Consider the following 10,252-nt stretch of genomic DNA (forward strand, 5'->3'; position numbering starts at 1 on the left):
ACACTCTGTAATTGAAGTCGGCCTTTCTAGACAAAGAACAATTCCACAGCCACTTGCTCTCCTTGCACTCTCTGAATTAAAATCTTGACCAGAGGTACTTGCCTGCTTGTGCTGTTTTCAGAGATGTCTAGACCTACAATGTAATTATATTGTGGATTAGGACATATTGATGCTGTTCCATCCAGGTGCTTATGGCTTTGATTAATTTTCATTCACATTACTTGAGCCACTCAGAATGAAACACTCTGAATGAAGCTAGGAGAAAGTTCATTCTGATATGTGATTAGATTCCAGATCATTAGAAATGCACTAGTAACATGCAAAGTTACTTATTAACTGAAATTCTGATTGACTAACCAACGATTCTCTTTTTTTTTTTCATTTACTTTATGAGAGTAACCTGAAATGCCACCCTCTATGTGGTTAATACAAAATTTGAATTAGTATTTTTAAAAAAGATTTATTTATACCCACAGGGATTGCAACTGAGATGAAAAAATGCACAAAATGAAGAATGATGTAAAAAAATAAAAAAGGAGAAATAAAGCTTTATTTATTTATGCACACAGAGCTGGGGTACAGGCCAGAGATGCAGAGGTACAGTCAGAAGATTCACCAGAGACAGAGTGGGGAATTAACCTGTTAGTTAATTAAAATTTTACTGATCGAAAATAGTATATTTGGGTGATTAATACTTTATAATTTTTTTTAATGTGTTCTTAAATGCTTGTTTCACCTGATGATTCCTTAAAGTATAAATAAAGGGGTTCAACAAGGGGCTAACAGAAGTCATGAGCAAAGATATTTCCTTGTCGAAGTTACCTTCTTTCTTTGGTGATGGGTTAATGTATAAGAAGATGCAGCTGCCATAAGAAAGCGAGATGACAATCATGTGGGAGGAACAAGTGGAAAAGGCCTTTGTCCTTTGCTGAGCACAGGGGATCCTCAGGATAGTCCTAATAATGTATGTGTAGGAAAGTATCACTAGCACCAGAGTGACCACCAGAGTCAAAATAGCTATGAAGATGACAATTTCTTCTAGGAGTCTTGTGTCTGAACAGGCAATCTTTAGTAAGGGTCTAAAGTCACAGTAATATTGATTCAACACGTTGGAGGCACAGAAATCTATCTGTCTCACCAGGATGAATGGGGGTAAGATAGAGAGGAGTCCTCCCAGCCAGGAGCAGAACACAAGGAGTATGCAGACCCTGGTGCTCATGATGGTCAGATAGTGCAGGGGTTTGCAGATGGCCACGTAGCGGTCATAGGACATAGAAGCCAGAAGGTAAAACTCTGTCCCCCCAAGCATAATAGCAAAAAAATATTGAGTCAAGCAGCCAGCAAAGCTGATGACTTTATTTCCCGTTACCAAGCTGGTCAGAAGTCTGGGGATAAAAATGGATGTGAAAGAAACTTCTAAGAAGGAGAAATTCCGGAGGAAGAAATACATTGGAGTCTTAAGTTGGGGGTCTACAAGAGTGAGGATGATGATGGTTAGATTCCCTAGGACACTTAGCAGATAAGCGAGGAACAGAAAGATGAAGATCACCACTTGGAGTTCAGGTTGAGATGTGAGACCCTGCAAGATAAACTCGGTAAATGCCGTCCTGTTTTTCATTGTTGACTTTCAGTAGCTCTAAAGGAAAAAGAAAAAGTAGGTGATGAAAACTGAGTTTTCAGGGAAGGAGTAATGAAGTTAGTTGCAGCCCAGCAGAGTCAGGTCAGACTATCACCCTTTATTCAGTCGGGAGAAACCAGTGTCCTATCCGATAGGGACGGGTTCTCTGGAAGTCCAGGTCTTCTGTGCTAGTGGGCTGTTCATAAAGCCCTTTTTACTTCTCCTTGTTGACCAGTTCTTGGATGCTTAGCAAAGATATGTCACCAAGAACTACTCTGCCTGTACTTGTCACTTCATCTCAGATATTTATAAATTTCACATCTTTTAGTCATTTGTCTGACTTCATTTACTGTTTTTATTTCTGTGCTCTTGGTAGCAAGCTTCAATCTGTGTCCTTCCTGTATTTCCTGAGAATTCACCATATATCTGCAAATGACCTTTAACTCCTTCACAGTCCAAATTACTAGTTTCCTCTTTAGGTGTCTTGTGGAAATTCTCCCAGTACAGATGATGTTATATGCCCCAAATCTAAAACTGACTAATGGTACATCCCCATATTTTTCCAGATGAATGTCTATTTTGCCTTAGGATTCTAACACTGTTGTTCAGTACTCACTTTATACTATCAGTTTTCTCCTATGGCCAGGGCTCATAAATAAATAGTATTAATGACTAGTAAGCCTAATGCTTCTTGGCCATATTCAGAGTTGTCTGGGTGCTGATTTGACACACCAGTGGGAACTGACATTGTGACAATCACAGGACATGGCTCTCAGAATGGATTTGGTTAATGTTTTGAAGCCTCTAAATGGTATCTAGTAATTAATTATAATTTTCACTATTTTCTTAAAACACAGTGCAGAAAATTGACTCCAGTACTGTTGGTTATAGATGTACTTTCTAGATGAATTCTTGGTCAACGAAGATTGGTTTTTCAACACTATGCCCTTATGCTACAATTAATAGACTTATACTCTCTTAGATGCAAGACACATTAATGATTCCTCACGATCCTTTTGTATTACATAGTAAATGATTTAACATTTCATTAAATATTGATCTCCCTCTCTCTAAAGTCAATAGTGGTATTCCCACCAAGAACATTTATGAAAAACCAAGGGGAGTGACATGCATTCCTAATGCTGATTAAGTGCTTTTTATTCTTTTATTAAACAGCCAAGTCTATTACATGCATCAAATTATTTAGTCATCACAGAAATCTTTTGAAACAGGTTATATTTTAATCGAAAACAAAAGAGAAATTCTCAATAGATTAAGTAGTTTATATTTATAATTTTCCTGCTTTAACTACAGACCTTTAACAATATAGTTTGCTACTGACTTCATTTGAGCTTTATAAAAATGGGATTACCTTGCATCCTTCTTCCATGTCCTGTTTCCTCTGATCAGGTTTATGTTTAATATTCATCTGTATTTTTTGCTTGCAACTGTGCCTCCCCCACTTTTGTTATGGCATCCCACTTGTGAATTTGTCAACATTGGTCCATTCATTCAGTTGATGGAAAATATTCTCACTTAGGGGAAAAAGCAAAATGTACATCTATACTGATTCTGGCCTGCAATTTTCTCTATAAAATCTGTCCAGGAGTTGAGTTGTTGGGTTATTGGGTAAATAGCTTTAGTGGCAAATTGAGTTCAAAGTGGTTGAATATTTCTTACATCATAATTTCTGGTGTATTCAATTACTCTGCCCTGTATTGTCTTCCTCTGCTGGTTCAGATGGTTAATGTTTACCTCCTTGATTGATATGGAGTACAACTCATGCGCTTTTAATTTCCTTTTCTGTGGTTATCACTTATAGTTTCTTTTTTGAGGTTCCTATTCAAGTCTTTCATTCATTTCTTTCTTTTTTTAAAATTAGATTATCAGTCTGTTTGCTATTGGTATATTAGATTTCTTTATAGATTCTGAATATAACTACATTTTTGGATTGTCTGAGTTGCAATATCTTCTACTTTTCACTCTCTTTGTGGAGTTTTTATGATGAAAAGAGTCTTAATTTCAATGCAGTCAAATTGGTCTAGTTGTGTATTCCTATATTGGCACTATATTATCTTAATGGCAAAGGTTTAGAATAATTCCTTACCTCTGGTAGAAAAAGTCCTTCATTTTGTTATTCTTCTTTTGGTTCTTTGTAACTCACTAGAAATATTGTTTGTCAATTTTTGCAAAAAAATCAAATGGCACTTTTATTGGGATTGCACTGGACCTATAAAAAAAACTTGTGAAAAGTGATTAGTTTTTGACACTGTGTCTTCTAGCCCATAAATTTGGTATATTTACTCATCTATTTAGATTTTTTAAAATGCCTCCAAAATTTTTTATATTTTACTCCAAGAAGTTTTACATATATTTAATCATAGCTATTTGACTTTTGAAATGGTATCTTTTTCAGTTTCATATTTTACGGGTTTATTTTTGACATGTAGATCGTACATTTTATTTTCGTATGTTGCTATAAACACTAGCTTTAAATGGAAACTAAGTTATTAAAACTCTACTTCTCTCTGATTTTAATAGTTATCTCTATTAGTTTGATCTTGAACGTGTCAGGAGATGTTACAGAGCAGAGACAGATTTCTTAGGAGTCACCTCTCAGCCAATAGTTAAGTGTGCTGGGCCCCTGCCCTAAGTCTTACCGCTGGGATGAGGTGATGACAGCCGGTCAGACATCCTGTGTGAGCCATGATACACCCCGAGAAAGGGGCAAGGAACAGAATGAAGAATGATGTAAAAAAATAAAAAATATAATTAAAAAGTAAAATAAAATTAAAAGAAAGGGGCAAGAAAACGACTCCTCTCTGTTTATAAAGGGAAAAGAGTTCTGTCCTGTCCACTCCAGGAAAGATCTTACTCCAGTGATACACACTGGCCACTACGTGTGTATCTCCATCAGCTAGACAGGCACTTACTGAACTTTCACCTTAGAGGTCTCCAAGTTTTGGAGGCTTATTTCTTTTTGAAATATAAATACTGAGGGAGATAGTCAGTGTTCCTGGTACCTGGGGGTTTAACCCAGAGACTGTGATTGTAACCATTTGACTCTCTGGGGGGGAGAACAGAGAATTTTTACTGTATTTTTGGATTAGAGTAATTAATTAGATAAGTGACTATAGGTCTAATTCCCAAGGCATGTGAAGAGCCTTAGGAATCTAGGGTTTTTTACAGAAGCAATGAAAGGAGATTTTATATACCTGCATTTGTCTGTGACCCTTACACACACACACACACACACACACACACATGTTGACTGTAGATATGTAAGTGTATTATATAGTATGTACACGTGCATATATGTGTACTTACATACAATATTATCAGTCAATAATGATATTTTGATTAATCTCTTCCAATACTTATAACTTTTATTTATTTTTCCAGCCTAACTTCACTGATTAAAACTTGCATTAAAATATTCTGTAGTTGGGGCCCTCCCTGGTGGCACAGTGGTTTTAAAGCGCAGCACTAAGAAGCTGAAGCCACTACAGCCTGAGTTCAATCCCCACCCTGGAGGTGACCCACCAGACCTCCCCTGACCCACCCACTGCTCCCCTCAGCAGTGTATTTCAGTATATCTGCTCCCCACTCTGTCTCTGGTGAATCCTCTCACTTCCCCATACCTCTGGCCTGTACCCCAGTTTTGTATGCATAAATAATAAATAAATCTTTTAAACAAATATTCAGTAGTTGAGGTAAATCTTTCATGCATCCTTACCTTGATTCAAATGTCAACAGAAAATAATTCACCCTTCAAACATTAAATACGATTGCCATTGATTAAAAAAAAACCTTTTTGCCAAATCCAACTGTTTAATTCTGATTTGTTGAAAGTAAGTTTTTTCACTTAGAAGAGTTTTAGATGAAAAGTTAAAATGCTAATACAGAGAGTTCCCAGACACCCTAATATTAACATCTTTTACTAAATGGTGAATTGTTACGATGCACATGGTACATTTGGGATTGAGTCAGCGCTTCTGTTATATGATGGGAGCAATGGACACCATGTGGCAGTCACCAGCATAGTTAAGTGAAACGTCATTAATAAAATGGGGTCATCTGATCATGCAGCAGGAACACAGAAGCAAGGAGTAACAAATACTTTCTCTTTGTTTTTACCTATTTTTCCTTACATCTGGCTTTACCATTTTGAATACCTAAAAAGCATTATGAACTTTATTATTTTTTTGTAGTGTCCATTAAAATTATTATTATTAGATATATATTTAATGTCACTTTTCATTTTTGTACAATATGTGCTTTTTTATTTCAGGTGTAACCCCCATGACTTTATGAAATTTAAATATATACCTTATTTCTAATTTAAACATATGCTTTTTTAAATCTTTATAATGCGAGGACCTAGGGGCGGAGCTAAGCAGCATTCTGGGACTTTGGGGGATAAATAGGGCGCCATTGCGTCCCTCGCTTTCTCGCTGGGGAAACTGCTTCTCTGGACCACGTGACTGGGGACTTTCAGTTAGTTTTCTATCAGAGCTCCAAGTCAGCTGAGCCTGTGAGATACTCTAGTTACCTTGTATCTCTCTCTCTTTCCCTGGGTTGTTTCCTTTCCCTTTCCCTTTTGTAAATAAACCCATTATTGACTTTTCTGTGTGTGCCTGCAGGACAACTAAATTTTAAGCGTACGGTTGAGGTGCCACAGACTGGCAGCCAGTTCACTCTGGGGTGTCCTGTATCACAAGGACTTAAGAAATTTTTTTAAATTGAGAGATGTGAAGTGCTGTAAAGGCTATTTTGGCTGATTTTCTAACTTTGAAGAAAGAGTTTTGAGGGTCAGTAGCCACTAGGCTTGTTAGGAACAGAGTCTAAAGTAGAAGTTCAAGTTCTCTAACCCTTATTTCCATGTTTCCTCTGCCACCTGCACTATTTCAAGTTCGGAGTGCCTCAACAGGCTATAATTAACCACAGTTCAGTTATTCAAATGTCTCCCCTCTGTAGTCACTGTCTCCAGGGTTCACATTTTTTTTTTTAAATTTAAACGAAACTGGATCCTTCCAGAAGACTTCAGTTAGGTTTTTGCAAGAATGGGTTTCACTTAGCTGTTGGAAAACATTCTCCACAACTAGCCTTGAGGTGTCTTTCTCCTGAGGCTACGGAAGCGTAGCTTGTTCCTTCCCAGTGAGAGTTGGACTCTGTCCAGTTGCATCAGATGCCTCTCTGCTGGTTTTTGCACAGCATCCATGAAAGTGGGACAGTCTCTCATTACCTGCTAGCTGGGAGCATCCCAGGAAGTGCAGAGAGACTCAGGGACTGATCCTAAAGGGAAAAGTGCAAAATGAAGAAGTCAAGTCGCTGTGCCTGCAACTTCCCTGTTCTCTGAATCTCAGTCTTTTTCTTTTGATCCAGGCTTGAAATGACTTTACAGGACACTGTGTTGGGTACCTATCACCTGGGACCATTCTGGTCACTGAAACTTTTCTCACTCTTCCTCTGTCTGTATTTATTTTTTCTACATTTTCTAATCTTCCCTGAAAAGGAATTACTATACTCTTGCACACTAGCAGGTAAATGTGCTAGTGTTGATATGTTCGTTTATTACTGGCCTGTTGTGTTTAAGCACTTGAGGATGAATGTGTTGTAAAATATAAAGCTCACTAAAGGATTATGTACTCAGGGTGGAAACTCTAATTGTGTACTTGGGAACTGGAGGAGACATTGTCACTGGGTTTAGGAAAACGATGTAGATGTGTGAATCAGGCCGGAGATGCAATCCAGAGTAGGGTCACAGACATTTTCAAACAAGACAGAAATATACAGAATACACTCTGTGCAAGATTTGGGGAAGGAACTTGACCCTTGCGTAACTGGGGAATGAGAACAGCAAGAACTGAGAAACAGTGTCCGAGCATTTATATTCCACGCGATGAGAGGTTGTTTGGTCAGAAATACAAATTTGTTTATTTGTAGCTCCCTTTATGACATAGAGGATTTTGGGAACCTTATCTCTAGAATGCATTTTTTTAAAAAAAGATTTATTTATTTATGGGCCCTCCCTGGTGGCGCAACAGGTTACAGCACTGCATTATGGGGCTCTCGGAAGCCACTGCAGCACGAGTTCAATCCTGGCCAGGGAGCCGACCCACATGGCGCGGCAGACCTCTCCTGACCCGCCCGCTGCTCCCCTCAGCAGTGGACTTCATCAATCTGCCTCTTCTGCTCCCCACTCTGTCTCTGGTAAATCCTCTCGCCCACCACACTTCTGGTCTGTACCAGCCAGCTGTGGCCAGTTTGCGGTGCTTCGTCCTCACCTGCCTTGCCACTGGGGAGGGCTCAGAAGAGATTTTTATTAAAGAAACCATTACGAATAAAATAAACTTAAAAGAAGGAGAAACAAGTAGTTCAGTTTGGCCATTTGGATTACAAGAGAAAAGATCACTACATCTACAGAACAGGAAGAAACTATTTGGCAAATTCATGAATGCCACCCTCGAGTTGTTCAGATAGGAGCTTAACTGATCTTAATTGATCCACATCAATAATAGCTTACTTCTTTGTGAGAAAAGCAATTCGTTTTACTGTGTTCTTGAAGGCGTCTTTCACTTGCTTGTTTCGAAGTGTGTAAATGAAAGGGTTCAACAAAGGGGCAACTGAAGTGGTGAGCACCGACACCCCTTTATTCATGGCCACGCCTTCCTTCGCTGAAGGCTTGATGTACATGAAGATGCAGCTGCCGTAGGTGATGGAGACCACAATCATGTGGGACGAGCAGGTGGAAAACGCCTTCTTCCTTTGCTGGGCTGACGGGAGCCTTAGGATGGTCCTGACGATATACGTGTAGGAGAGAACCACGCACACTAAGGTAATCATGAGGGTTAGAACCGCAAAGATCAAAACAATGTTCTCGATTAATACTGTGTCCGAGCAGGTTATCTGTAAGATGGGCGTCGCGTCACAGCCAAAGTGATCAATCACGTTGGAGTCGCAGAACTCCAGCTTCAGGCCGACGCCAAGCGGGGGGAGGATGATGATCAGCCCCGCCAGCCAGCAGCAGAGGACGAGCGCCGTGCAGACTTTGCCGCTCATGATGGTGGTGTAGTGCAGGGGCCTGCAGATGGCCACGTAGCGGTCATAGGACATGGCGGCCAGGAGGAAAAACTCGGTGGCTGCAAAGAGGATAATAAAAAATAACTGGGTGGCGCAAGCATTATAGGTGATGGTGTTGTCTCCGCTTGCCATCATGTACAGGAATCTGGGGATGCAGACGGTGGTGAACGACACCTCTAAGAAAGAGAAGTTTCGGAGGAAAAAGTACATGGGAGATTTGAGGTGGGCATCCAGGAGAGTGAGGGTGATAATGATGATATTTCCAGTCACACTCAACATGTAGGTGAGAAACAAAAATACGAAAATCAGAACTTGCAGCTTCGGGTCATCGGTCAGTCCCAGAAGGATGAATGTGGTTATTACTGTGCGATTTGCCATCACGGCTTGCGGGGATGGCAGGAGCCAGCTGCCGAGGGAAGGGTGGGAAGAGGCAGAGTTAGCCCTGAAACAGCCCCTCACGGCACCGCGCTCCCTTCTTTACTCAGTCGACGTTCAGTGTCACAGCGCCTTCGATAAAAGCACAATAAAACACATTCATATGTCAGGCAGGCAATTCTGGACAACATTGCTCAGGGATGTGTGCTTCACGTGTCTTTCCCCGGGAAGGAGCATCATCTTGGAAGTTTTTTTCTCCTACTCTCATCTTTTGATGCTTTTGGGGACCCTATGGAAATGCTCCATGTTTAAAACCGGGAAGATCTTGTTAATAGGCATTTGTGTTATGTTTGAAAATGAAACCTTTTTTTAGAGCAATTTTAAGATCACAGCAACATTGAGAGGAAACTACAGAGACTTCTCATGTGTCTCCTGACCTACCTGCCTCTAGCCTCCCCCTGCCCATCAAGCCGGATGACCCTGTGCGGCCAGGACCACCCGCTAGGCCATGTCAGTCCCCGCCCAGGTGCTCTCCGTCTTGCTCAAGGTCACGTCGTTCATCTGAATTTATGTTTGGTTTTAACAGCAGCACGTTCATTTGAAAGTATAAGTTCTGCTCTTTGCACTTGAGATTTTTCTCTCCCTAGGGATCGAATGCTTAAGATACAAAGGTACATCTTTGTGTTTTTTTCATCCACGTCAAGGCAAAGAAAGTGTTCAGAAGTCACTTTTGGGGCTGCCTGGGCAGAGGATTTTCTGAAGTGGTATAAAGAATTTTTTTTTCGGGAGTCTGACTGTAACCCAAGTTTACTCCTTGCTGCTTTGGGTCACGAGCCCAGCCCAGAAGGAAAGAAGCCTTTGCTTTTTATTCGCCAGTCTGATCAACCTCGGGCTTGGCGCTCAGTGGTTAGGATCTGTCTCAGCTGGGCCCTCCCTGGTGGTGCAACAGCTTGGAGAGCAGCACTGCAAACTGGCCGCAGCTGCTTCAGTGCGAGCCCCATCCCCGCCCGGGAGGTGACCCACAGGGCCCGGCAGACCTCTCCTGACCCGCCCGCTGCTCCCCTCAGCAGTGGACTTCGTCGATCTGCCTGTTCTGCTCCCCGCTCTGTCTCTGGTGAATCCTCTCACTTCCTGCACCTCTGGCCTGTACCCCAGTTCTGTCTGCATAAATACATA

The 10,252-nt window shown here is 40.7% G+C and overlaps 2 protein-coding genes across 2 annotated transcripts; both read right to left on the reverse strand.

Annotated features, from left to right (window-relative positions):
* Nucleotides 1-688: 688 nt before the first annotated feature.
* LOC101630549 (olfactory receptor 6C4-like) lies at nucleotides 689-1,618 on the reverse strand. Its single transcript, XM_004692460.1, has one exon. The coding sequence runs from the start codon at nucleotides 1,616-1,618 to the stop codon at nucleotides 689-691; it is 930 nt and encodes a 309-aa protein (XP_004692517.1).
* Nucleotides 1,619-8,140: 6,522 nt separating this feature from the next.
* On the reverse strand, nucleotides 8,141-9,079 carry LOC101619255 (olfactory receptor 6C2-like). The gene has a single exon (XM_004692650.2). The coding sequence runs from the start codon at nucleotides 9,077-9,079 to the stop codon at nucleotides 8,141-8,143; it is 939 nt and encodes a 312-aa protein (XP_004692707.1).
* Between the last annotated feature and the right edge of the window lie 1,173 nt (nucleotides 9,080-10,252).

This window comes from Condylura cristata, unplaced genomic scaffold (assembly GCF_000260355.1).
Source record: "Condylura cristata isolate star-nosed mole 26May11 unplaced genomic scaffold, ConCri1.0 scaffold00034, whole genome shotgun sequence".
NCBI lineage: Eukaryota > Metazoa > Chordata > Mammalia > Eulipotyphla > Talpidae > Condylura > Condylura cristata.

Excerpts from the sequence above, each read along its gene's own strand:
- LOC101619255 (XM_004692650.2), bottom strand. The coding sequence starts at position 9,079 with ATGGCAAATCGCACAGTAATAACCACATTCATCCTTCTGGGACTGACC.
- LOC101630549 (XM_004692460.1), bottom strand. The coding sequence starts at position 1,618 with ATGAAAAACAGGACGGCATTTACCGAGTTTATCTTGCAGGGTCTCACA.